General features: G+C 42.3%; 1 protein-coding gene across 3 annotated transcripts in view; it reads left to right on the top strand.

The window, feature by feature from the left end:
- The first annotated feature begins 24,832 nt into the window (after positions 1–24,832).
- The window catches only part of MINDY4 (MINDY lysine 48 deubiquitinase 4), a 69,292-nt gene continuing 66,283 nt past the window's right edge, over positions 24,833–27,841 (top strand). For 2 of the 3 annotated variants that reach the window (XM_027695528.1, XM_027695526.1), the window contains exons 1-3: positions 24,833–25,059; positions 26,309–26,428; positions 26,995–27,203. In XM_027695528.1, the coding sequence (XP_027551329.1) occupies positions 24,997–25,059; positions 26,309–26,428; positions 26,995–27,203 (392 nt within the window). In that variant the 5' untranslated portion in view covers positions 24,833–24,996. The remainder of the gene's footprint in view (positions 25,060–26,308; positions 26,429–26,994; positions 27,204–27,841) is intronic. The other variant, XM_027695527.1, reaches the window with a different exon arrangement.

Genomic DNA, 27,841 nt, shown 5'->3' with positions numbered 1-27,841 from the left:
GCTTCATTTAACAGCTTTTTCCTTCTGTACCTGCCTTTTCCTCTTTGTTCTCACTGAAAAGTCATCAGAAGGTCCAGGGAGGGTAATCCACAGTACCACGTTCTCATGCAGCCCTGAGAACTGTTCCACCAGGGAAACCAAATCTGATAATTTCTAGTCCACTGTGCCACGTCACAGTTTGAGAGGGTGATCAAGAAAGGTCTCAAGGGGAGAGACTTTGTATTTAAGTCAGTGCATCTGAGGCTGGTTCATTCTTGCTTTTACTTTTTCTTGACAATTGACTCACTTCCACCTCCTCCAGCTCCCCTTGTGATCTCCGTGCTCAGCTGCAATTCCACGGGGCAGGCAGCTCCCAGTCTGGGCAGTTTTCACACCAAATAACAACACATCAAGAATGAGAGCACAGTTCCTGAGGCAGAGACTCTTTTCTGTGTCAGGCGCCCCTGGAGCTTCTCACCAGGGCAGAGATTGGAAATTCTCCATTGTCCCAGTCTCAATTATTATGAAAAAGTAGCAGAGAGAGGAAGGCAAGTTCTGATAACTGAGTCAGGAGAGCAGAGAAATTAGCTGCTCTGAGTGATTCATCATCTCATTCCACTGATGTAATCCTTTCCAAATTCAATTACAGCTAATTAAAAATAATTCTTTCCTCTGAGTTGATCACTTGAGGTTCCAAGTTACTGTTAAATCCTGCTGAGATGACAACCATAAAAATGAGCACTAAGGGAAGCTGCAAGGTCTGCTACTGATGTAACCAGGGTTACACCACAGTACACTTAGCTGGTGGCCTTCTGGCACACGGGTTGCTTTTGAGTAAATCAAGATGGAATTACGGCCCTGAGTATCCCAATCTCCCTCCTTTTGCTCTCCCCGCCCCCCCATTGAGGTCAGATTTCCTGGGAGAAGCAGCACTGGAGAAACTGCTGTTGCACTTCACACACAAGTGCACATGGAATTGCATTATCTCATTTGTCTTTCACTGCTGCGACCACGGGTTCAAATCCCGGTCTCCTGGCCTGATGGAGGTCGTTAGCCCTGTGTGGCCATCCATCTATGAGAAGGACACTCTAAACAAACCTACGTCCTGAGGACCTCACTGCCATTGTCCAAGCTTGCTTGGCCCCGGCAGATGAACCTTAGGATTAAAGGGTGGGCTCAGTTCAGCGCATGCTGTGTCTCACCTAAAAAATCCATTGCGCAGGCTGGAAAAGTAAAAGACCTTTCCCCAAATCTTCGTTCGCGAAGATGGGCCATTATTATCTCATTTGTAAAGGAGTGGTGCTCTGGCTCCTGGCCACATTTTTTTTTTTGTCCAGCACCAGCAGACATATGAATATTTTATTATTAGCACACACTTAGTCTGAAGTCAAGTTCTGGTGACCAGCTCCAGCATTTGGTCTGGATAAAAATGCCATGTCCAGTCAGTGATTTTCCTCTGGCACTTGGGATGCAGCTAAAGCTGCTTGTAATAATAATGATAATGATAATAATAATAATAATAATAATAATAATAATAATAGCAACAACAATAACAATAATAATAATAATAAAAAATATACTACAAATACAATACAAGCAATAATAAATGAGAGGTAGTAACTTGGAGCCATAGGCTTAATTCTGGAAAGGGGTTTAAAAGCCAAGCATCCCTCTTCCTTGCATCCAGTAGGACTAGATCTTGTCCAATTTAGGAGTTAAATGCTTGTATTCTATCACTCACTGCAAAAACATGGACTCAGGAAGCAGCTACAAGTCATAAAGCACCTTCCTCTGCTTCCTGCCCTGTGGCAATAGATGCTTAACTCCTGGGAATCTCTGTTAGCAATTCTTTTATCGTGTTATCTGGGTAATAAACCAACTACTTACATGGCTTTTACTGACAAGATCAACTACAGCACTTGCAGCAGCAAAATGAAGTTGCTGTTTGCTTTCAAGCTGCCAAGGTCAACACAAACCAGAGCAGCAGTCACAGGAAATATATCACACACAGGAAAGACACAGTTCCGGAGGGAAAACAATGTTCTGGTAATTCATCCTCAGCTAAAGCAAGACTCACCAATGACTGACCCTATTACAATATTGGAAAATGGATCTTTCATCATGTTGGCTTCCAACAGAGGCTGGTGATCATTTTCTGAGTGTATCAGGGCACTGAAAGGCTTCTCAAAAACATGATTTTCCCAGGAGGAATCATTGCTCTCTGATCCATCACCTCTTGAAGGTATTAGAACATGAAACTTTGAAGGAAAACAGAACACCTGACTGGATCTCCAGTCCAAGGAGATAACACTTCACTCGGCAAATTTCCTCTGGCTCTTGCAGAGAAAAATTAAACCATGTTGCACATGATGTAATTATCTACATTTTTACTGCCTTTTGTGTCTTAATTACTATTACAGTATGCTTGGCAAGCCATCACCAACAGCTTACAACCACAGCCTTTGACTACATTATTTCATTCATTACATTATGAAAGCAGCCAAAAAAATGCTGCAACACGGGCCTTGGTTTCTGTCCAGCCACAGCCCTCCAAGGTCCCACAGCTGACTGTATGGGCAGGACTATTTACTCATTTTAAATGAATTGCCCTCAATTAGGCTGCACAGCATCTTTTTGGCACATTTTTACAACAGATGAAAACGGCAAGTATCAGCCCCTGGGCAGATGCTGCTCTCTCCATTTTTATGGGGTGGGGGTTTTTTGTGTTTTGAGGATGGGAAGAGCAAGTTCCTGCACACTCTCAACGTGCTGTGTCGACTTCATCCCAAAGGAGAACCAGAAGTAGTTTGTATGTAGAAGGTTATAAGAAAAAAAAATCATATTCAATATGATTTTTGTTTCTTCTGTTCATGTTGTCCTCCTCCAAGGAAGTCTCAGCTCTGAGAAAAGCTCTTCTGCTGTCAGAGCACCTGTACTGTTCCCCCCTCATGCAGGACCTCTGGAAGCTGGAAATGGGGCTGGTCTTCTGCACCAGCATCGGGGACAGCAATTTTCACAGATTTTCTCAGAACTTGTAGGAATGTCAAAGGTTTCAGATGTCTTTCCTGCATCGTGTTCCAAATCATGTAATCCTATTAAGGATATTAAGGATAAATGGATTGGAAAAGGAAAGAAAATGAAGAGGGACTTTTTACAGGGACATTAAGTGATAGAACAAAGGGGAATGGCATCAAACTGACAGAGGGCAGGTTTAGATTGGATATTAGGAAGAAATTCTCCACTGTGAGGGTGGGGAGGCCCTGGCACAGGTTGCCCAGAGAAGCTGTGGCTGCCCCATCCCTGGAAGTGTCCAAGGCCAGGTTGGATGAGGCTTGGAGCAACCTGGGCTAGTGGAAGGTGTCCCTGCCCAGGGCAGGGGGTTGGACCTGGATGATCTTGAAGGTCCCTTCCAACACAAACCATTCTGTGATTAACAAAATGTTACCTTTTCCAAATTACACTAAAAATATTGTTGTATAAACTGTAGAATAGAACAGAATATTCAGTTGGAAGGGACCTACAATGACCATCTAATCCAACTGCATGACCAATTCAGGGCTGACCAACAGTCACAGTAAGGGCATTGTCCAGATGCCTCTTAAACACTGACAGTCTTGGAGCATCAACCACCTCTCTAGGAAGCCTGTTCCAGCATTTGACTCCCATCTAAGCCTCCCCTGGCACAACTTTGAACGATAAATTGCTGCTCTTTCACTAAAATATTCATAATTCTCTCAAACACTTGACAGTCTCTGGCACATATGGCCAGATTAGCTTTTCTCTTGGAATCATACTCATTCATCCATCTTCAGATTACTGTCAATTTATTGTGGTGATGAAAAAAGCAATGGAAAGAAATTCAGTCAATGCCAGTGCAATACAAAAAGCATCCAAAAAATGAGCTTGAACCAGAAATGTCCTGTGTCTGGAGCACCACAAAACAGAAGATGGTACCTGGCTGCATCTGGCCTACAAACTAGATATAATCATCTCACCAAGAGCCCCAGTAATGCTGAGGTTAGAGGAGATAGGACCAGAATTTTGCAACATATTAAGATTCTATGGCTAAACCTTTCACCAGGTTAGTGACATCAAGAATATCAAAATGACATATTTTCGTGTTTTAGGGAACACCTTCAGCTGACACCTGTCGTACAACCCAGGAAATGGAAATTAAAAAAGAGCCCGTGCTTTCTGTCAGCTTTTTGCACCTCTCCACTGGCTTGGTGACTCAGTAGTTTCACCTTTCCCTCTTTCTGGATCATTCAACCAGGGAAAAGAAGGAAAGAGCAGGTTAAAGCCCTTCAGTTACACTCGGGCAATGCAGCCAGGGACAGATGGGACTGGGGAGTCCCCAGCCTGCACTGGCCCATGACTATGACATAGTTATCACATATTGGGATGATCCAACTGCCTTCAGGCCACAAGCACCCCAGTTAACCCACCTGAGGTTGTGCAGAAGGTGGGAAGCCAATTGAATAATTCATTAGAAGTTACTACCTATTGACATCTTCCAAAGACAGTGAGAAACCAAGAACCATGGTCAATGAACAGACCAGCATCTCCAAATAGCCCAGCCAGGTCCAGTAATGCTGCAGGCAGAACAGGTGGGATATTTGCTGCCATGAATATGTCAGTGATTTATGTTGTATTCATTTTCATTGCTCCATGCAGGAATGTTCTTTCAGTGGACTTGTTGGAAACCCAACAGGATGATGAAGAAACACTCACTCAGGACACTCTATTGAGGAAGTTGCTGAACCTGGGCTTCTACAAATGCTCTTTTGTATTAATGAACTTGTTAAAAAGTCGTTCTTTTCTGTTTGATGGAGCTTTACCACAAGCACAGTGAAATGCAGCTGATATTGCTCTTTAGATTATGACACTCCTTGATGAGTGTATCAAATTTGGATGGAGGGGTCATGTCATTTTACACTGGACCCCAAAACCAGCTGCTTCTTTCACTCTACACCTCTTCAAAGCTTCATGGAAAGCTTCCTCTGTTCCTCCCAAAAGATATTTTCACAGCAGAAAATCAAGTCACATAATTATTCCATTCTTTGTTCCAAAGTGTGTTTAAGTATGGTATAAATCCACTTTCCAGTAAATACACAGGCCACCATCACTGCTGTATGACTGGGCTGTAAATTACAAATGTTTAGACTCAGATTAATTTCTGAGATTCATTGTCAGAACAGAGAGTTGCTCGTAAACAGGGAAATTTAACAAGTGTTCCTTAATAAATAGTTGGGGGAAAAAAATCTGCAGTTACTGGTCTGTTCATGCACCACAAGTGATTGATTATGGACTTATGATAATGGTAGTTCATTTTAAGAGCTTCCACGGGGATGTAAATCAGCTTTAATTAAAAGATAATATGAAAAATCACTTGTTGAAATATGAGTTTGTGAATAAAAGAGTGATAAATTACATGGCTGATTTAATTGGAAAGGAAGCGCTCTACTGCGCTTAATTCAGCTCTATCTATTTTCACCCAAATGTATGCACTGAAAGCATCTTAAAGATAGCTCTGGTAACATTTTTTAAGCAAAAAGAAGCCTCAGCCTGTGATTCAGTAGTGGCATTCAGGCAATATGGGGTGATTTACAGGACTTAGAGTAGTGTTGAGGAAGCACATCTAAAATATAGCAGCGTATTTTGGAGGATCCTCATTTCAGCAGCAGCACAGAATTTCTACAAGGCAACTCTTCTGTTTAAACATTTGGATTTTAAGAAGTCTGAACACACCAAAAGGTGTTTTGGGTGGGTTTTGATTGTTTTTTTTTTGCTCTTAATGCTACTCCTATGCTAAATGCAGGTACACCAGGGAGCAGCCCCAGGCTCTGAGAAGCTCCTGCAGAATGGGCAGCTGAGCAAAGGTTCTTAAATTGGAGGACATGATACAGAGGCCAGCCTATACTGACAGAAATCCTGGAATGGACCAAATCCAAGGCTCAATCACAAAGGAGCTGATTTTTGCCTCCTCTAAAGGTCTTGGGAATTAACTAACACGGTCAATCACAGACCATAGAAAACAAGCAGCCAAGTTGATTGAGGGTAGACTTGTCCTATATTAGCATGTTGGGCTCCAGAGTGATCTGTTTCCCAAAAAAGTAAATGAGTCCATCAGGGACTGAGTGGCCTGTTGTCACTGGAAGGATCTTTAGTTTCTGAAATAAGCAGAATACCTACTTTCTGCAAGTCAATCCCCATGGGATGACTGGGCATCCAGGACCTGTCATTTTGTCATCCATATATTTCATATCGAACGCAATTTTTCAGCTTGTTCTGTTCTGAGGCAGACACCCCAAAAATATTCCTGAGAAAGTATGCAGTCGAGTAATGTGGGTAAATAAATCTTTACATGCTTGGGAAGGACTGTTTCCGTGCTGGATTTCTATTGCCATAGCAATTTGCAGTGGGAGGGCTGGTACTGAAAAAACACTGGTTGAGTAGAGGAACCACAACAGAAAATAGTAATAAAAGAGCTGCAATGTCAGTGTCTTAAAGTCTGGACATATCAGCACCTTGTATCAGAGTGATCCTCTATTATAGGAGGTTGACACTTTGAATTCACTGGAAAATAGTAAAGAATATGCTATAAACAGACATTACAGGCCTTTATATCTCTGAGAGTTTTGTCACTCTAAGTGCTACTGATCACCACTTCAACATAAAGACAATCTCTTCCTTGACTAAGACAGGAGAGCAGCTGTTACTCCAGTTTAACAAGGGGAAGTGCCAGATCCTGCACCTGGGATGGGAAAATCCTGGTTGTGTGTAGGAATGAGAAGTTAGAGAGAAGCTGCAGAAAGGACCCTGGAGGTCCTGGTTGGTGGCCAGTTGGCAATGAGTCAGCAGTGCCCTGGCAGCCAGGAGGGCCAACCCTGTCCTGGGGGGCATCAGGGAGGGGATTGTTCTGCTCTGCTCTGCCCTGGGGTGACCTCACCTGCAATATTGGGGCAGTTTGGGGCACAGCAATATAAGGAAATATGAAGCCATTACAGAGCATCCAAAGGAGGCAACAAAGATGGGGAAGGGCCTTGAAGGGAAGCTGTGTGAGGACACTGAGGGCACCTGGTGTGTTCAGCTGGAGAAGAGGAGACTGAGGGGAGACCTCATCAGGGTCTTCAACATCCTTATGAGGTGAAGAGAAGGGGCAGGCATTGATCTTTTAACTCTTGTGATCAGTGACAGGACTCAAGGAAATGGCATGAAGCTGAGTCAGGGCAGGGTTAGGTTGGATATCAGGAAAAGAGAGTATCACTGCCCAGAGGGTGGTTGGGTACTGGAACAGGCTCCCCAGGGAGGTGGTTACAGCACCAAACCTGTCTGAGTTCAAGAAGCACTTGGACAATGTCCTCAGGCACATGGTGTGATTCTTGGGGTGTTCTGTGTGCGGCCAGGAGTCGGACTCGATGATCCTGATGGGTCCCTTCCAACTCAGCATATTCTGTGATTCTTACATCTGTGACAGGCTCAGGTTCTCCCCTTACGTTGTCCAGAGAAGTTGTGGCTGTCCCATCCCTGGAAGTGTCCAAGGCCAGGTTGGATGAGGCTTGGAGCAACCTGGGCTAGTGGAAGGTGTCTCTGCCCATGGCAGGGGGTTGGAACTAGATGATCTTTAAGGTGCCTTCAAACCCAAACCATTCTATGATTCCTTTAACTTTCAGTGCAATATAATCTTTGTTTAGTTGTTTTACTGTTTGGTCTGACCAAAGTTTGCTAAATAAACTAAAATATGACCAAAGAACAATTCCATTGATTTTTCACTCCTCTGAAGGTGGGCAGCACACTCCAGCTGCTCAGCTGGCACAGTGTGTCTGACTATGGGGTCTCAAGTATTCTTGTAGAATTCCATTACCAGGAAATGGGGAGACTGGCACGTCCAGGGGGTGACTTATCCCACCTATTTGAGATAATACTCTGAAACAGAGGGCACAAATCACTCACTAAATGCCACTCTCCTCATGCACTGGCAAGGCAACCCAGCTCAGCCTCCCAGAAGTTCAGCACCTTGTTCAAAGTCAGATGATCCCTGTTGCAGGGAGAAATCCATCCAGCTCCCTAAGTTACCTGATGTATTGTGGTGTTCAATCAATTGGATTCTCCTTGCAGAGAAAATGCAGCATTTGCACAGTTAATACATGATCTTACCTTCAGGGTAGAAGTTCTCAGTATAAAAATCTTTTATTTTGGAGGCAGGTTGGTTTTGGTACAGATTTATTGGACAAGCAGAAAAGCCTATTATTACTTCTCCCAGCACCTCCATGAAAAGGGAACTCTGAAGTGATTAAACACAATAAAATTATAACTCTGACTCAAAGGTAAAACCACCTGCCTTGGATCCATTTTGATGTGCTGAAGCAGTACTAAAGACAGTTAGAAATTTAACTGGGGGCTAATTTGGCTTGGTGTCCTCACAAGGGGACAAAATGCCACATGTAGAGAGTAACTGGGACTTCTCACTTGCACATCAGGCGTCCCAAGAAGGGACAGCTAAGCCAAAAACCTACTGTTTGATTTACAACAGCCATGATGACATTTTACAGTGGTGAGGAGAGTCAGAAAAACGCTCGAGCAGAGTGTGACAGTGGCAAGAGAAAAACTTCCTATAATTTTGTATTTTACTATTTTTTTTTTCAAGTATAGGCACTTCTTCTAGAGTACCCAAGGGCTTTAATCATCCAAAAGTGCTGTCAGTCAAAAAGAGAGAGGATGGAGTGCCTTGCACCAGCTACAGTGGATTAAATTCATCTCAGGGTCGATAGTGCTGGAACGAGCCATTGTTTTGAACGACTAGAACTGGAGAGAAAAATAGAGAAAGTAAAAAGTCTGTTGGAAATTCAACTCAGCTTGCTGACTAGCATGAAGGGTTCATCAAGGCCTTTAAATCAAACACTATTCTGGATCTCCTTACTTGTGTCCTCTCAGTTGCCCTCCACTTCCTTCCTTCTCTGTGTACCGAGGGGTCTCATGTTTTCTGCATCTCCAGTTCTCTGTGATTATTCCCTGGAGCTGGCTTGGCCAGGTGCTAAACTGGTCCTTCCCCAGTGACCTGCTGGACTTTAGGTAGTGTATTTCTCAGGTGTTATTCAAGTACTTTCAGCAAGACTTTCCTTTTCAAGACGTGATTTAGATCAAGTAATCTTTGTTTTCAATAGTGCTGCATCATAAAATTAGGCAATTACTCTTGTAAATCTGTCAGGGCTTTAAGTAATTATCTAATTTAGAACAGTTAAAATAAAAAAAAAAGGCAGGAAAATTCCACTATCTCGAGTGCATTGCTTAGAGGAATTAATCTGGGGGATATGGGTGTGCTAATGAAATCTGTTCTGTTGGGTCAGCAGCCAGAAATGTCCAGGAATATATTGGCAACTCGAGTGTTCCTTTGGCTGCATTCATCCTCCTTTTCTGTTCCAATTGCACCAAATTAGAAAGATTATTGCAAGGAATCAAATTTCTGCTCCCAGCTATCCAGTGGAAGGTTATAGGGAAGACAAAACCAGACCATCCTCAGAGGTGAACACCAAAAGGACAAGAGGCAGCGGACACAAACTGCACCAAGGGGATTTTGGGAGGATATAAGGAACAGCTGTTTTCAACATGAGACTGGTGCAGCACCGGGACAGGTGCCTGTGGAATCTCTATCCTTGGGGATTTCAGCACTCAACTTATAAAAACCTCAAATCTCATGATCTGACTCAGAAGTGAATCCTGCTTGGAACTAGGGTTGGACTAGAGACCTCCAGAGATCCCTTCCAACCTAAATGGGTCTATAATTCAAACAAACAGAGACACAATTCTATAATTCCGTGTTTCCTACAACCTTGTCAAGTAGAGGCAAGGTTGACTCAAGGAAGACCCTTCATCCTGTCAAGCTGAAGCCATGTGAACAGGGTGTTCAGTGCCAGAACCACGTTAAGTTTGTTCAGTGTGAAGTAACCGAGATGTGTAACTGAGGTGAAGCTAAAGGTTGGATCAGAATTTATTAAAAACTTGGGTACAGGAGTTCTTCAGTGACATTTTCATAGAATCATAGAATGGTTTGGGTTTGAAGGGACCTTAAAGCTCATCCAGTTCCACCCCTCCTGCCATGGGCAGGAACACCTTCCACTAGACCAGGTTGCTCCAGGCTTCATCCAACCTGGCCTTGAACACTTGCAGGGATGGGGCAGCCACAGCTTCTCTGGACAACCTGTGCCAGCGCCTCACCACCCTCACAGGGAAGAATTCCTTCCTAATATCCAATCTAAACCTGCACTCCTTCAGCTTAAGGCCATGTCCCCTTGTCCTATCACTGCACACCCTTATGAAATTTTAGGCTAAAAGTATTATTCTCTCAAAATGCTAAAAAATAAGGAAGACTAACTAAAAAAGCTTTAAAGCAAATTGCACATGCAAGCACACTTTTCCTTATCTCCCCCTCTCAGTGTTCTGTCACTCTGAGACAACAACTCCTGGGCTCAGATCTCACTCCAAACACAGCATCTGACATCACTGAGAGTTTATCTGTGACAGTGAAACCTGCTGTTGTGGGAAAGCTGCTTTCTCCCCCCAGTCCATCATGGAAGCACCATGCCCAGCTCCACACAAGCATCCACACATATTCCAAGAAGTCCCTATTTTTCACAAAGCAGATGTACTGTTTCCCAGCCAGTTCTACTTGAGAGAGTCCCTACATCTTCCTCCATCTGCTCCCCAGGCCTGCACAGGCAACAAACTGTGCAACCTTGCAATGATGATCTTGGCTTTGTGCCTCCACCAAAAAAAAAAAAAAAAAAAAAATCTATAATTAGCTTCTCTCCAAAAACATGAACATAAGACCGTAGATATTTTTGATAAAGTTTGAGTGATGATCCTAAAGACAGCACAGGAATATTTTAGAGACATGAATGTTTCAAAGCTTCCTTCTGGACATTTGTAATTTATAACAAGCTTCTAATATTGAAGGCATGACTTCACTAAGAATGGAAACAGGATGTGAAATGCTTGCTAGGGCTGCTGGAAAGGCAGGATACAATTTCCATTGGAATTTTACCTTGCCCTTCCCCCCAGTGAAAAATTTCAGTGTTTCTTCAGAAGAGCAAATTCCAATACCTTTGATGGTTGGACAGATCTCAAGGTCTTCATTCAAATTAGATGAACATGTGAAGTAGGAACAACCCCTGAGGCACAAAACATTTTAAATCCAAATTTTAAATACCTCTGAATTTTGAAAGGGATTCAAGGTTCAAGGACTGTCCCTCACAGGAGGGAAGAACAAAACTGACATTGGAGTCAAAATACAAATTTGATATCATAGAAGATGAATGGTCTTAACACCTGAATGTTTTAATTGTAGGTTAACTGCAAATCACAGACTGTCTGAAGTGGAAAGACTTGGCCTTATTTTTTCTCCAGAATCACAATTAAAAATAATTTTTACTTCCCTCACATTTTCCTGAATTTAGCTGTACCTAATTTCAATTGAATGTTCCTGTTGTAATCAATTATTTAATCCTCACTACACTTCCCAGTTCAATGCCACTCCTATTAATGTTTTCACTGAACAATCCCATACCACAAACAAAACCTCCCCACGCATCTGGATGAACAGTAGGGAAGGCAGAGGCTATAACAATTAGACATTATCATTAAAGAACATAACACTAATGAGAACAGTTGTTCAAAAAAGGAACAGCATTGTTAGAGGGGAATAAACACCCTGAAAAACAGAGCAATCAAAAGAACTGACATTCACGTCAGCAGCAACTGTGACCTTACGGCCTCTTATCCACGCTGGAGTAAATAGATATTTGCTCATGCATAAACATGAGAAGGGGAACATGTCTCAAAAAATAAAGGATTAAACCTTGAGAACATCCACAAACAATGAAAGAAAATAAAGAGGCTACAGACACCTCTTTGGAAGCAAGTACAGTGCTTGTGCTCCGACCTCCTGCACTTACAGCCCACTCCTGGGAAGCCTTTCTCCCTCAGCCTGATCTAAAACACGGGCAAAGTTGTTGGTAAAATGGTAAAATACAAACTAATCATCATTTCTTGAGGCTCACCTGGGCACCAAAACCTGCGTGACCCAGGCTGATGCGCTGTGAATTCTTCTCAAACCCAAACCCTTTATGGACCTCACTGAACTCACTCCTTCCTCGATTTCTGTGAATCTTTGGATTTAAACTCTTTTAGGTGTGGTTGGATGTCCTCACCATTGCAACTGTTGTTAATGTAAGACAGAATCCAATCAAAACAAGGTCTGCTGGGTGGCATTAAAAGTATATTTAAGAATAGAAGCAAAGTTTAGTCAGACCTGTCCACTGCAGTTTGTCTTTCACCTTCTTGTAAAATATCCAGTATCAGAAATATAGAACTGTAGAATGGTTTGGGTTGGAAGGGACTTGAAAGATCATCCAGTTCCAATTCCCCTGCTGTGGGCAGGGAGGCCTTTCATTAGACCAGGTCTGGATAGATCTAGTCTACAAAACAACAGGATTTCATCCTCTTGGTGCTCTAAATCATGGAATTACCTGCAAAGGTTGGACTCCAAACCCTGCAGTAGGGTCTGGATCAGTTAATCCAATTCTGAGTCAAATGTATTTTAAAAGACCACATGGGAACTTGCCATTATCCAGGGTTGGGGTGCAAATAGAGAGCACAGTTGCCTTGTTTTTGATGGTAGCTAGGAACTGAAAAAATGGCCAGGAGAGCAACCACAGAAACCATACAGTTGTTCTTAACATACACAAGGCCTGAAAACCAACTTCAGCCTTATTTCTCAATCCAAATATTCACCATTTTCAATTGTTGTGTAGCTTCTGCATCTCTTAATAAAATTAAATTGGTAACACAGCCTGGGCACAGAACCCAAGCAAGTTTGTGAACTGTGGGCTGGAACTGATTCCAGCTTCTGTGTAACAAATGCAACCGGGCTTGGATTCCTGCAGGAGCCTGGGACAGACATCCTTTGGATTGCAAACATCCAAGCATTCCTTTTTTTAGCAGAAATACTCATAAGAAACGAGTTTGGAGATCTCAGGGGTGCATATTTGAGGCTCCAGAGACTCTCTGTACACACACAAGTATGTTGTTCGTGCCAGAGCTGCTCATCCAATCAAGGAACGGAAATGCTGCTCCTGCTTGTGGTTCATTTACCCAAATGCTCCCAAAAACCACAGCGGAAATTTAGAATAGTTGGGACCACTACGACGGGGAAGATATTCCAAAAATGCATGATAAAAATTCTAACATTACACTCAAAAGCCTGTGCTGCTCCCAGAAGGGGAAAAAGGGGAAAAAAAAAGCTGTGTTAAATGGGTTCCCAATACCTGGATCAGCCACTGGGAAGAAAAAAATAATAATATTTTGAATAAGCAGCAGATGAAGATCTGGAAAAAACAGCATTTTGTTAATTCATTATTGAGAAGAGCATTGAAATCTTGCATTAAATTACATTTCAACTTTATTAGCCAAAGAATTTGCTATAATATGGAGTAAAAGGCAATATTTAATTGAAAGTTTCCCTTTTATTTATGGTTAGGAGAACATGAGGAGGCTCAGTTCTCTAAATAAGCCTCTGGAAAAAAGAAACCATGAATCATGAGCTCTCTCTAGTGTTTTAATGCCACACTGCAGTGAGGAACCAAAAAATCCTTCATGTTTTACTTAGCATATTCATAAATCATTTCAGTTGTCCACCTTTTCTATATTGAAGCCAATAATTACTTCCCTAAACTCCAATGTCTTTTATTAGTATTTAACAAATACTTACTCATCTGGCTTTCCCATTTTACAACAAACTGAACATACTGCAATGTTTTGATGTGCATTTTGATGTCAATATCAGAACAGTAAATTTCTGTTTATTTTGCAGACTCCAAGCATGGCAGCATTTATCATGGAAAATCCATAGCAAATTGTTAGTGAGGATTTTACTCGTTACCTCCAGCTTAAGACACAACACAGAGGAAAGGAGAGGGGAAAAAAAGCAACAGCTAAAAATCTGAAGCATTTCACGGGGGATTTAAAAGAAATTCTCAATTCATTCATGACCTGGTTTTCAGAAACGAGTTCATTTACATAAATACAGTCTGCATGAAGATGCCTTTTTAATTTTTCTTCCTCTTTCTGACTTTTTTAACTTTCATTCCCAATAAAATAATGCATTTCAGGCATTCAAGTTGATGCCAGGGTATGGAGTGACAGGACAAGGTCACTCCAGAGGGCAGGGTTGGATTGGATATTAGGAAGGAATTCTTCCCTGTGAGGGTGGTGAGGCCCTGGCACAGGTTGCCCAGAGAAGCTGTAGCTGCCCCATCCCTGGAAGTGTCCAAGGCCAGGTTGGACAGGGCTTGGAGCAACCTGGGATAGTGGAAGGTGACCCTGCTCATGGCAGGGGGTGGGACTGGATGGTCTTTAAGGTCCCTTTTGACCTAAACCATTCTGGGATTCTATGAATCCATGATGATGCACTCTAGAAAAGGAAAGAAGGAAAAGAAGACATCAAGCCTTTGAAAACCACAAAAAGAACCTTTGAAAACTACAGTAGGAAAAGCTTTTCAAGGACAGATGTAAAACCTTCTGCAGTTTGCTCATTGCTGAAAAGAACAAAAAAAAAAGCCATTGGGCATGTTGTCCACAGCAGGTGAATTACTTAATGGATAAAAGGTGGTTGCACATTCTGAGGGAAGAAAAGAGTGTCTTGCAGCCTGCAGAGCACTGAACAGCCACCCTGCAGAGACAGGAGGGGGGACATTGTTATTTACCTGAGACAAAACTGCTCCAAAGACATGCAGGTATTTATACTTCAGAAAAGGGGCAACAGGATGGCACCAAGGAAACTGCCAATCACTCAGTGTAACTGGGTGTAAAACAAACAGATCAGCTACAATTTGGCCTGAGATGATGGTGATCAATTCATACCTGAATTCAAAACTCAGAGGAGGAGGAAAAGCTTGAGATGGACTGAGAAATTTGAGGGCAAAAGTTGAGCAAGTAGAGCACTTTGATTTAGTCTTAACAGCTTTAAAGGTGTCTGAAAGGATGTTAAGGTGTGGTCTTGTGGTTGCTCCATCTTCTTAAGCCCTTCCTAAGGGCTTTTTTCCCAAAGGAAAAAAAAAAGGGGATCTTAATCTCAAATCAAAATTTCTTATTTATATCTCGATCAGAACAACGGGATTCTGCAAGAGGTGATGTTTGAGGGTAAAGCTTTAAAAGGAGATATAAGAGCAAGGCTAGTCTGGAACAGGAGCCCTACAAAATCCATCAAAGCCAGCAAAAGTGTGATAGGGATAAGGAAACAATTTATTTAACTGGCAATGATACGCACAGAAAAATAAAACATCTGTATTCTTCTGATTCATATTCTTGTATTAAACATATGTTGTATCTTAAGGGAAAAAAAAATCTTAAAAGAGAAAAAGAGTGTTTGAAAATCGACTTGACAGTCAGAGCATGTGTTTTGTCCCTGTAATTTATTCTGCATTTTGTTTATTCCTCAGTCTATGATCCAAAGGATGTTATTGTTCACTACTGGTTTGGAATTAATTATTTTTCTGGCAACAGTGCCAATTCCTATTTAAACAGCAAAATATACTCTTGATTTTCCACACAGCCATATTGCAGGTACTGGAGACCATTCAGAAGCCGTGAAATCTTCCCATGGAGTTTATCAGTTTCTCTGGATCTCTGAGAGGCAAAAACAATTATGTGACCACTAAACTGACAGTGCTTTTGTTAAGGTCTGAAAGAAGATGTCTGGGCCCTGGGCTGAGGTTAATTAACTGAATAGACCACAAAAAACTACTGGATGTAACATAAGAAACTGCTGAACATAAATAACAGAGTGAAAAAGTGAAGAAAATTATACATAATGCTGTGAAGGATGGGTGGATTTAACACATGATGAAGGGGGAGTTATGTGAGGGATGGGCAAATTCCAGAGGTACCATTTAAGGACCAGGATCTTTCAAGACCACCAGGAGCCAGTAATGCCAGACCCAGGCAATGCCACCCACATAAGGCTTGAATGACCTGGGTAACCTTCAGAAATACAAAATTTGGATGCAGGTACACTAAACCCATGGGGAAAAGGTAATTAAGGATGGGTTGTTCATTTAGGAGGATGCAGGAGTGGAGAAAGGAAGAAATCAAAGTATCGGGGGAAAGGGGGAAATAAGTGGGATTTGCCACGTGTGAGCAGGTCACCACCTTCATCTGACTGACCCTGTGCCTCACCACCACAGTCTACCCTGTGTTAAATCCTAATCTTTTATATTTTGTGTGAGATTTCCTCTGTTCTGTGTGTCTGAGGGTGACCTAAGCGTTGGCAGCTGAAGAGCAGACCACCAACCACAGACATCTGTAGGTCCTGGTGAAAGCAATGGAGGAATCAGGATGGTGGGTGCTTCACCAGGGAATGTCAACTCTGAGTTTTGCTACTAAACTTTAAGCTGGACCAGCTGCTGAGCAGAAGATCCACATCTGGTAAAGCCCAAGGTCTCAGCTGACAACTTTTTAAAGTCCCTGGACAGAGACCAGGCATGGACATGAGATGAAAGAGCCTATTAGATGAAGAAGAATGATGATATTAGATGAATATTTGAGAGATGGGCCATTGTGGTGTGCTTGTGAATCTAGAGACTCAAGGCATGGAAATGTCTTTTCACTAATGAGCTTCAATTCAGATCAAGAGCATCATAACTTCAGCATCCTAAGCAAGACATCCAAGTTACCACAGATTCAAGGCAATGAAGCTCGTTTCCATGGTATTACGGTCTCAGGAAGCACAACTGCTCTAGAAAACCAAAAATGCAGATCACAAACTGGAAAAAAAAGTTTGATTTTGGCATAGTCATCTAAAATAGGCTGCAGGGAAGAGAGGCTGGATGATAAGATAGGCATCCATCCATATCCTGTGTTCTCTTCTGCTTTAAACACAGTAGGACAACAGAGTTCTGTAAGAATCTCAGGAGACACCAGGACACTCATCCAGTGGGACAGGATGGAAAAAAAAGGGGAGAATACAGGAAAAATAGGATATCAGCTGCCATGTTAGGGTTGCACAAACAGTGAGCAACAAAGCCTGCTTGTTATCAGGTGTTGTGTGAATGCCCCAAGTACAGTCCTGCTGTTCAGTTGTATTGATTCCATATTTCCAACAGGATAACGACAAACATTTGTTCATAACTATTTTCCAAGTATTAAGGTGAGACAACAGTCTCTGACTCCTGCTCCTCAACATTTGCATCAGCAAACAGTCCCAGAGATTTTGATTAAATTAGTTTTCAGCTGTTTAAAGTGCAATATTCACAGGAATACGACAACTTGATATTAGGAAACTAATAACAACACTGTACAAAAAAGACACACATGTAATTACACACAGGAGTGCAGTTAACAGTGAGGTCTGCTTCGGGATTCCAGCAGTTCCTTAACAACAGGGCTCGGGAAGAACAAGGCATCCATCATATTCCTACATGAAATATTACAACAATATTATAAATTACACAGCTCCTTCCTCTCAAGACCTTAGATGCAATTATAAAACTCAGTGGTAGACAAGTACATATTGTTGGTTTTCACTCGTGTGCTTCTAAGAAATTTAATTCCTACCTGTGTTTCGTACCTTTTTCTGTAGCAGAAAGCTGAGGTTCCCATTAAACCAGGACTGCTTTACCAGGAGAGAAAGACAAAAACATAGATGAAGTTCCAGACTGAAACAATGCCATAACTCACAGTTTATGACTTATACAAAGGATTGTGATACTGTATTTCAAACTGGGTCTGGCAACTCTGTGATTACTTGCTTGTTGTTTGTAATTCTGAAAATCTGTGCAGACCTTTAGAAAAACAGCCAAGGCTATCAGGCAGTATAGAAGTGAAGGGTTTTCCCAATTCTCCTTCAATTGATTGGGACCGAAGAATGTGGAGAAAAAAAAAAGCAGGGTGCCATGCCTTTTCTTTTTACAAAATGAAACAGCTTTTTAATCCAACATCAAAACAGTTCTTAAGAAAATATTAGCCAAACCACACTGGAGGAATCCAAACCATCTCCAACATGTCACTTATTAAAACAAGTCTTTTGATTTGTTTTAATAACAGGGGCTATAACAACAGGGGCCATAATAATAAGGGCTTTGAACTAAAGTTGATGGGAGAGGGGAACTTCAATCCATCCCATTCCTACCAGTTTGATGCCAGGGCAAACAATAGATATCAGCACCTGGAGAGGGATTACAGGTCATCAGGAGAGCACCTGAAGAGCAGGAAAAAGGAATTCCAGCCACTCCAGCCAGTAAGCTGGCTTCATCAGGGGTCCTACTTAGTGGCTGCCCCATCCCTGGAAGTGTTCAAGGCCAGGTTGGATGAGGCTTGGAGCAACCTGGTCTAGTGGAAGGTGTCCCTGCCCATGGCAGGGGGTTAGAATTAGTTGATCTTTAAGGTCCCTTCCAACCCAAACCATTCTGTGTTTTTGTGATTCTGATTTAATAATACACTTAATGAACAATACACAGCAAGATAACACAATCCACTTGTGGATGCTGCTGGTTTCAGTCAACACACCAGCAGAAAGTTACCTTGATACTGAAATATTCAGAGGGTGGGTGGTATTTTAGTGTCTTTTTCCTGAAGAGTGCATTCTTCATGTATAATTTTGAGAGGCTAATTTTTGCAGCAGTGATTTACAGCAGTAGTCCTGAGCAGAAAAGCACTGTAATAGCTTTCAAGCATCAGTTTAACATCTCATCCTTGAAAAGCTTCACGAAATTTCTTGCTGTTATTGTTTTTACTCTTCCAGTCATTTCTCCCTCTGATTTCTAACAGCTAAATGAAGATAGATCTGACAAACACAGATGATACTTGCAAGTCTCCTCTTTAAATGACAGATTCTCTGGAAGGAGATGGCAGAGCAGGCTCCCATCAGACCTGTTACCTAATTTACACCCACAAACATTAAACACCAGGGTGTGCAAACAGGGACTAACTGGTTGGCACAGCAGGTGGCCCAGAGGAAGGTAAATCAGTGCCACGGTGATGTTCTACATGAATGGAAGAGGTTTTGACCTAGAATGGAGACATGAGGGAAGATGTGGCTGCATGGAGCACTGGGTCCACCTTCCTGAACCCAGGGCTGGGATTGCAGCAGCCTCAAACAGGCAAATTGTGCTCCAGTCAAACAATGGGATCTGGAGAATTTGTGGTGTAACAGTATGAAGATGTTACAGGAAAAGGGAAGCGTGGAAGAATCCTTGGGGTTAGGAATCCCATAATCTAATCCCAGTTTAGCACTGGAATGGGACACTGCTGATCCCCATCGGGGCAATGACAGTGATCATGAAATGCACAGAAATGCACAGAGCACAGAAAGTGTAAATATTGGAATACTGGACTGGTAGCAATAAGGAGTTAAATCACCTCCACACAGAGTGGGTGGGTGATTCATCAGCAAGAGCTGCAAACCCAAAACTTCTAGAAGAACCTATATAGGAAACCACATGAAAGATGCTGTTTTGGATTTAGACTCAAGTGGTGCTTGAAACCAGTTCAAGTGGAATCACTGGAAGAGCTGCTCTTTAGTGGTGTTCACAACACAATTAGGTTGTTATAGAAAAGAGTGGGTGAGTAAAAAAAGCACTAAATAAAAAAAATGCGAAGAAATGGAACAATGTCAAAACAAAGCTATTAGGCAAGAAAAAAGATGAAAAGAACAGCCCCAAAGGTAGGAACTATCACATCTACAAAAAACTGAAGGACTACACAGAATTCTGGGTTAGAAGGCCAAATAAAACATGGACCAAAAGGAAAGAAAGAAGAAAAAAATCTCAATTAATTCTTGCTTGGCTCAACAGGGAGTTAAGAAGTTTGTCAGAAGGAAAAGGTCAGCATTTTAAAAAGTGGAAAGCTTGCCCACTTGCAGAGAACAGAAGAGCATCAAACATGGCAGGTCAAATCTAAACAAGAAATTAAGAGGATGGAAATTAATTTGAACAGCACCTTACAATGGATACTCAACTTCATAGTAAGAAGTTCTTGAAAAACATTAAAAGCATGAGGCCAGCTAGGGAATCAACAGGATTGCTTGATGGAGAAATTGTAACAGGAGCACTTGGGGGTAGGCAAAAAACACTCAGTGAATTCCTTGACCTGGGCTCTTCTGACAAAAGACCTTGGGAAGATTCCCACACCTCTGACATCCTTTAGAGTGAATCAACTTCAGTACATAAGAAATACTGGACCCAAGTGATAATGCTAATGAAACCATCAGTACTGGGCTGCATTCTCTCAAACCTGAATCTGCAAAGCTGCTGGCAAAGGCAGGTCACCCTCCCTACAAACAGCTGCCCCCCCAGAGGCCTGCAGTGCTGCCAACACAATTCCCAGCTCCAGAAGGGCTCCAGAAGGTGTCTTAGAATTCTAGGCTTGTGAGTGACCTCCTTGGCAGTGACAAAGTCCATAATTTCAGTAAAGAATAAGAGTATATTTCAAGCACATGTACAAATACATTCTATTTGGAAAGAATGGGTACATATTTTCAAGGGGAAATCCAGCCCCACCAGGCTGCTGGATTTGTGTGAGGGCATCAGTCAGTGTTTGGGGAAAGGGAATCCCATGGACATGATTTATTTGTATTTTGAAATAATCTCCCATAAATAAGCCATGTTGCCTCAGGGTTGGAAAGGAGATATCACATCCAGGTCGTGAGCAGGGAGCATCCATGGTCAGAAACACAGCAATGCTACTTCCAGGTGATTTTCAAAGTACAGGACTGAGCTTCCTACAGCAACCACCTGGGGACGTTTCCAAAGCCTTTCAAGTTTCCTTGAGCAATACTCTTTCCTAGTATGTATTTTCATACTTTTTTTCAATGTCTTGGTAGTAATTTCCTATATTCCTGTTCACAGTCAATACAAACTGCTCTACATTTTTAAATAAAATGCACAATTGTGGAACTGAAACGGAATTATTTCTAATGAATGCCTGCACTAATGAGCCAAGTTCAAGCTAAATGCATCATTTTGCTCAATCCCAAATGCTATAAATTGAAGTGGGTGTCACAGCCTTCAAGAGCTTGAGCACTGCTTTAAAAGAATCTGTCAATTATTTAATAGAAATTCTTTCCTAGTATAGTGTTGCTGATCTATGTTTCATATCCAAGGTTAATTTAATGCTTAAAATGTAGCACTTCAAGTAGTGTTGCATGAAATAATTTATCTTGGAAAAAAAAATGTAGAGAACAAGGAAAGAATTACTCATGTGAGTAACAGAATATGAATCACAAAGGAGAGAAAATTATATCTGTGTAATGCAGACATGCAAAGATCAATCCTTTATATGAAGCAACACAAAGAAAGGAGATTTAAATTGTAGAGTAAAATTATAGCTACATACAGTAATTTTTCTTTTTTCCTTTTCTTTCTTTTTTTTTTTTTTTTTTTTTTAAAGCAGAAAGGAATCTGGTTCAGCACAGATTCTGGTCAAGTCGATCAAGATGCTACCACACCATTCAGAAAACCTCTTTAAATCCACTCAGGTACATTTGTACTGTCAATACACATTCTTAACTCTGCGTTAAGGTGAGAAAAGGTTCATCTTCACAAAGAAGCCCAGAGAGAGAATGGCAAATGGGAAAACCTGAGCAATACCATGCCCTGGCTACTCTGAGCTATCACAGGACTCTTCAGCTTGAAGGAGCAAAGCTGAACAGGCAAGGGGACCCCAATAACTTACCTGGAGAAAAAGAGCCCCAGCAGCATCTCCTCCCAGGGTTGTCACAGGAGAAGCATCAACAATACAACAAAAGGGCTCTCCTGAGAACCCTTTGGACTGAGGAGGAGGTTTATACGACACAGGATAGTTCAGAACTTACTAATAAGTTCCTTCCCTTGAGGGAAGGAACCAAAGACAGGAGAAGGTAAGGATCAAGGTATTTTTGGAGAGATTAGCTACACATAAATAGAAAGGTAAGGACTTAGAAGGGGCTTGATGTGTGCAGCCAGGGCTTGTCAGTACATCTGTCTTTCTGCACATGGTCTGCACAGTCTGTCCTGCCTCCTCATTAAACTTTATTTCCAACTACTGTCCTGGGAAGTTACTCTCTATTCTGTGGCTCTGTGTGTATTCAGAGCTCTGAGTCACCTGTATCTTTCTCATGCTTTCCACTCATTTCCCCCCCTCACTCCTCTGACTGAGCCAAGGGCTGAAAAAAAGACAAGCAACAGAAAAATAAACACGGTGAACCTAAAAAATGCTTTGGCAACAAGGAGCTCAATCAGCTTTTTACTCAAATACCAGTCAAGTTCTTTCCTGTGCAAATCAGTCCCTCACCAATCCCCTTATTTACAAAAATGCCTTTTGTTCACAAAAAGTTGCTGCACTTTTGTGCATTTCACTTTCTTTTATGTACAATGAAATGTTTTGCATTTTTGCAAAAAATGCCGGAACATTAACTAGAGAAATAAAGGTCACCTTAACCAGAGTATAAACCATCAGGTTTAAGTGCCATTATGTTTTCCAGAGCACAGAACAGAGATCAAGGGAAGTCAACAAACTGCAGCACACACATCACTGTGTGCAATTATACAAGCAATACATAACGTGTTCTAATTACTTTGCACTGATACCAGACTTTATTGTATTCCAAATTCTCTATCAAAGAGTTGTCAGCCCACTCCAGGTGCCTTTTAAAAGCCAGAGCTATTCCACTCCATTAAGTGTTACCCCCTCTGGAAGATAATGGTATTTACAGATACCACAATGTTCAAAGAAAACTTTAAGAAGCCTTTCCAGACCTCACACTTGCTGGATGGCTGGAAGTGCCACGGTACTGGCAGCATCTCCCTTAGCCCTGAACCAGAAGAATGTTTCTAGACTGCATATGATCAGTAGCTATTGATGCTGAACCATCCAAATTACACTGCACACCGTGCTGCCCCAGCTGTGGGTGAGCAGTGACTGTCACCAACAGGGACCCCGAAGCTGGGGCAGTGACATTTGTGACTAATTAAAACCAGAAGTCTGTAAGGCAGCCCCAGTTGCTGTTGATTATCAGATCCACGCAGACAGGAGTGCCATGTCCCCAGAGCGTGACTGCTCAGCAGCCCTTTGCTCAGGCAGAGATTAAGGATATGTGGGAAATCTGCAGTTAACAGCCTTAGGAATCTGTCTGCAGCAGCTGTGGAGATGCTGGGAAACTGGAGTGGGAGGGATGCAGCTGATGGGTTAAGTAAAAAGCAATTAGGTGCACAAGGGTGGGTGCTGCCACACTGGACTTGCTGCACTAAAGGAAGGGGCTGCCACTGATCTGGCAGCTGATGAGGATAATCAAGCTGATGGGATATATGGATCAAATACCCCTGTACCTCAACAGCATCACTCCTCGGCAGACACTGTCACTCAATGCAACCAAAAATCATTCTGAAGACCTTGGGGAAATGGAATCTCATCTCCAACAAACTGTGCAGTTGGTTAAAACAAAACATCTGGAGTTGTTTAGGGAACTCTGAAGGGGAATGAACACAGCATCCCAGGTCAGGTCTGCTGCTGGGAGAGCTCCAGCCTGTACCTGAGAGAAATTCATCAGAGGAATTTTGATGGAGTCCATGTATCATTATATGCTGTGAACAACTATTAAATGCAGGTTAAAGCAAAGACAAAGCCAGACTCACCTCAGAGGGCACAGTTAAAGGGGTAAGACAAAACAGACAGAAGCTCTAGCAAGGGAAATTTTAGTGCAATAAGGAAAACAGTTTACCCACCCAAGAGTGGTCAAGTTTTGGAAGAGGCTGGCCAGGCTGTGGAATCTCCATTCTGGGTCAATATCCAGGGCCAGAGTGTACCCCAATCAAATTCCCAAGCTTAAAGTGTCACTCACCACAATCCCTGCCTTGATCATGTTATTGGTTCAAGTAGGTGTAACCTGGAAGATTCAGCTGATGAATCTCCCACCCCAGACACAGCCAGTGTGAGAGATTAAGCTTAGTTTGTACCAGCAATAGTGTGTCCAGCAGGACCAGGGAAATGATTCTTCCCTGGTACTTGGCACTGGGGAGGCCCCGAGTGCCGTGTCCAGTTCTGGGCCCCTCAATTCAGGAAGGACATGGAGGGGCTGGAGCGGGTCCAGAGAAGGACAACAAAGCTGGGGAGGGGTCTGGAGCACATGTCCTATGAGGCTGCTGAGGGAGCTGGGGGTGTTTAGTCTGGAGAAAAGGAGGCTCAGGGGGGACCTTGTCACTCTACAACTCCCTGACAGGAGGGTGTAGCCAGGTGGGGGTCGGGCTCTTCTCCCAGGTAGCAAGTGTTAGGACAAGGGGACATATAGACTTCAGCTGCGCCAGAGGAGGTTCAGGTTGGACATCAGGAAGAATTTCTGCACAGAAAGTGTGATTAAACATAGGAATGGTCTGCCCAGGAAGGTGGTGGAGTCACTGTCCTTGGAGGTGTTTAAGGAAAGACTGGACGTGGCATCAGTTGACACGGTGGTGTTGGGTCACTGGTTGGACTTGATCTCGGTGGTCTTTTCCAACCTAAATAGTTCTGTGATTCTGTGACTTAGAAGCTGCTAAGCTAATTAATAAATTAGTTTGTTCTATACAAAAGGAACATATATAGTTAAAAGTTGCACTAGCACAGGAGTATTCAACAGCAAATAACTACGTACGCTTCTTAAAGACAGAAATAATCCTAAATCCGTTCCCTCTCTGAGATTTGAACATTCTTTCTCTCTCCTTCTAAATTTTTTTTCTTTTTTGGTAAATTTAAAGCAATCACAGAGGCTCTCGCCTCGCTACTTCACCTCGAGCTCTCCGAATCCTCAGTCCGCCCGGCTTCCTTCCTTCCTCCCTTCCTTCCTTCCCAGGGGGAGGAGTTCTCCCAGCTTCCTATGACATGGTCTCCACAGCAACATCCCTGCGGGAGCCGGCCCGGCACAGCCGCCCCGAGGAGCTGCGATGCCGCCGGGCTCCGGGGAGTTGGTAGGAGAAGGAAAAAACATCCCCCACCCCCGAGCAGGGTTCGGGCTAAAAGATGGACAACTCCTTCGTGGAAGAAGTGGCCGCATCACTGGTGAGAGAATTTCTCAGTAGAAAGGTAACTCCTCTTGATTTTCTCCCCAAATAAGAACGACACGTGGGAAGTGTTAAGTGCTAAAAAAAAAAAATCGAGGGATGCTGGGAGGGGGGAAGCATGTTCCAGGGTGAAAGCAGCTGGAGCTGAAGGGTAAGAGCTTCTCGGGTGAGTTGCTGAACTACATTTCCCACAGTGCCTTTTTATTCCTGACGATGGAAGCAGCTTCCTCCCGGTCTGAGAAAGCCCCATCCTTACCCACACACGCCTGCGAAACTTAAATTAACAACCGGGGTTTCAGTGTTGTGTTTGGTTTTTTGTTTGTTTGGTTTGGTTTTTGTTTGTTTGGTTTGGTTTGGTTTTGTTTGTTTTTGTACGTGGTTTTATTTGTTTTGTTTGGTTTTTTTGTTTGTTTGTTTTTTGTTTGGTTTTTTTTTTGTTTTGTTTGTTTTTTATTTTTTCCCCATTAATTATCTATTTTGTTGTTATCCTTGTGTTTACAAGAGGCATACAAAGCTTCCCGGGACAAATATTTAGGTGGTGGGAGGGGGAAAGGCAAAAGGTAACAGTTCAAGAGAAACTGGTAACCTGTGACTTTCCCCCAGTTTTCAGCAATAACTCATCAGAAAGCAGATTTACCTGGGGGGAAAGGAGACAGGGAGAAGGGGAGGAAAGAGGCCATTGTATTTTTCTTAATGGTGTAAAGGACACTTTGGACCACACGTGGGTGTGGGGAGTGTGGGACTGAGCAGAAAAAAGCACCTTCACATTTCCAGGGAACAGTACCTGTTGTATTTATGTTCAGTCCTAAGGAAATACTGCTGATGTCAGACCCCCAGTGTCAGGAATGAGTTTGCTTGTATCAGAAATTAAAACAGCCACTGTCTTATTAAGTGCTACACAAACCTCAATCTCATGTTTTGCATCCCGTCTCCAAATTCATATTTTCAACCCTGGAGTCAAAACAAGGGGCACTGCTTCCCTCCAAACCTTTCCTACACATCAGAGCCAGCTGTGATAATGATCCTTTATTTGCCACAACTTGTCCTTAGTTCCCTAAATCTGAGCCAGACGCTCCATCTGCAGAAAAATAAATCCTTTCTTGTAACAATAACCCTTCATGGAAGGAATTGGGGCTTTCTCTCTCAAAATAGTCATCTTGTGTTGTACCACTTGAATTAGTTGGGTTAAGGCACAGCTTCTCAGGGTTACCTGGTTACATCCAACAAAATCCAGAATAAAAGGTTTGGTAACTGACACTTTTCCTTCTCAGGGTTTGAAGAAAACCATCACCATCATGGACCGGGAGCTTCCACGTTCTGAGCTCAGCATCAATAACAGGAATGAGCTTCGGAATGTCCTACATCTGCACTCCTTGTACAAACAGAACAAGGTAAGGGAATACATAGTGCTTCCTAAAATTTGGAAGTACCCTTACATGCCCATTTCTGTTGGTAACTTTATATACGACAGAGCAGATAAAAATTAAACTTCTAGCATTTATTATCCTTTGAAATGTAATGTAGACTGTGACAGCTGATGACAGGGACATCAATGGGTAACATCCATCTCCAGTTCACTCATGACTTAAGGTACCACGATACCTTTGGTGAGCAGCATGAGGCAGTCCTTTATAAATCACCTCAAAAAATCCTCCCAGTGTAGAAAAGAAGTGTTCTGACACAGTTACCACACTTTGCAATGTTTAGCTAAAATGAGGGTAAGAAATGACTGGAACACATTGTTTTTATTGTATCATGCTTAATTCTTTTAACACAGCAGTACCTTCAAGCTCTTAACATTCTCTAGCTGACATCTTCCATTTTCCTGATACACACATGGAAATAGTTAATATGTTCAGTTACTGAACAGGTTAAAAAGGATATCCTGTCTTAGGCTGCAGTAAGACTAACAAACATTTCAATAGTCACCAAGAACTCCATTTTTCTTTTGGGAAAGGCAAAGGAGAACCCACTGAAAACACTTCTTGAAATTATTACTAATTACTTCCTCGAACACCGTGGGACTTCCAGGAGCACTGGTTCCAGTTCTACTCTGTCAGCTCCTCAGAGTAAGAGCTCAACATCCCATCCACCCGACCTCTTGGATGAGGATCATGTGCATGGGAATGCCATTACACTTGATGAAAGCAAAACTCAGGCTTCCAGGTACAGTCTGATTTATTTCTCTTTGTCCTGTGTCTTCCCTTATTTTTAAATTAAGGAAAATAGTGTTAGCATTTTTATCATTTATACCTTCACCTACATTACCTTTTATTAATTATCCTAGTAGCACAAAGCTTAAGTATACATATTATTAAAATCTCCTGTGCAAGCCACCCTTCAGAAATGGTCTTTTATGTTCCCTACCAATTATGAAGATTGATAATCTCAATTACCTCTTTTAGTCACTGAAGGACATAGAAATCTGAGCTTTTATGCCTTATAAATTGGAAATACTCACATTGAAGCATGTTTGGATGTGAAACAAAGCACCTATGCTCAAACTATAGGTATATTCATGCCTTACATAGTCAGAAGCAAGGCTTAATGTTTTAAATTCAGTGTTGTTACAGATAGTGTAGGTGCAGTTATTTTCATCTTGCAGAATACCTGAAAACAGTATGTAACCAAGTTTTTCATGTATTAGTGCCTCAAGGAGGACTAACAGCCCCGCGCTTCCATAGAGAGCTTTTAAAATGTAATTTACCTTCCCAGCCTGCTCTCCTGGGGAATTAATCAGATTGTATTCCTCATCCTAAACAGAACATGTTCAAAGCAGTGAAATCTGAGTGTCAGTGCTTGAA

The sequence above is a fragment of the Neopelma chrysocephalum genome, unplaced genomic scaffold (genome assembly GCF_003984885.1).
Source record: "Neopelma chrysocephalum unplaced genomic scaffold, ASM398488v2 Primary Assembly neopelma1_101, whole genome shotgun sequence".
Taxonomy (NCBI): Eukaryota; Metazoa; Chordata; class Aves; order Passeriformes; family Pipridae; genus Neopelma; species Neopelma chrysocephalum.
Note: the sequence above shows the minus strand (reverse complement) of the source record. Positions and strands in the feature narration are given on the sequence as shown.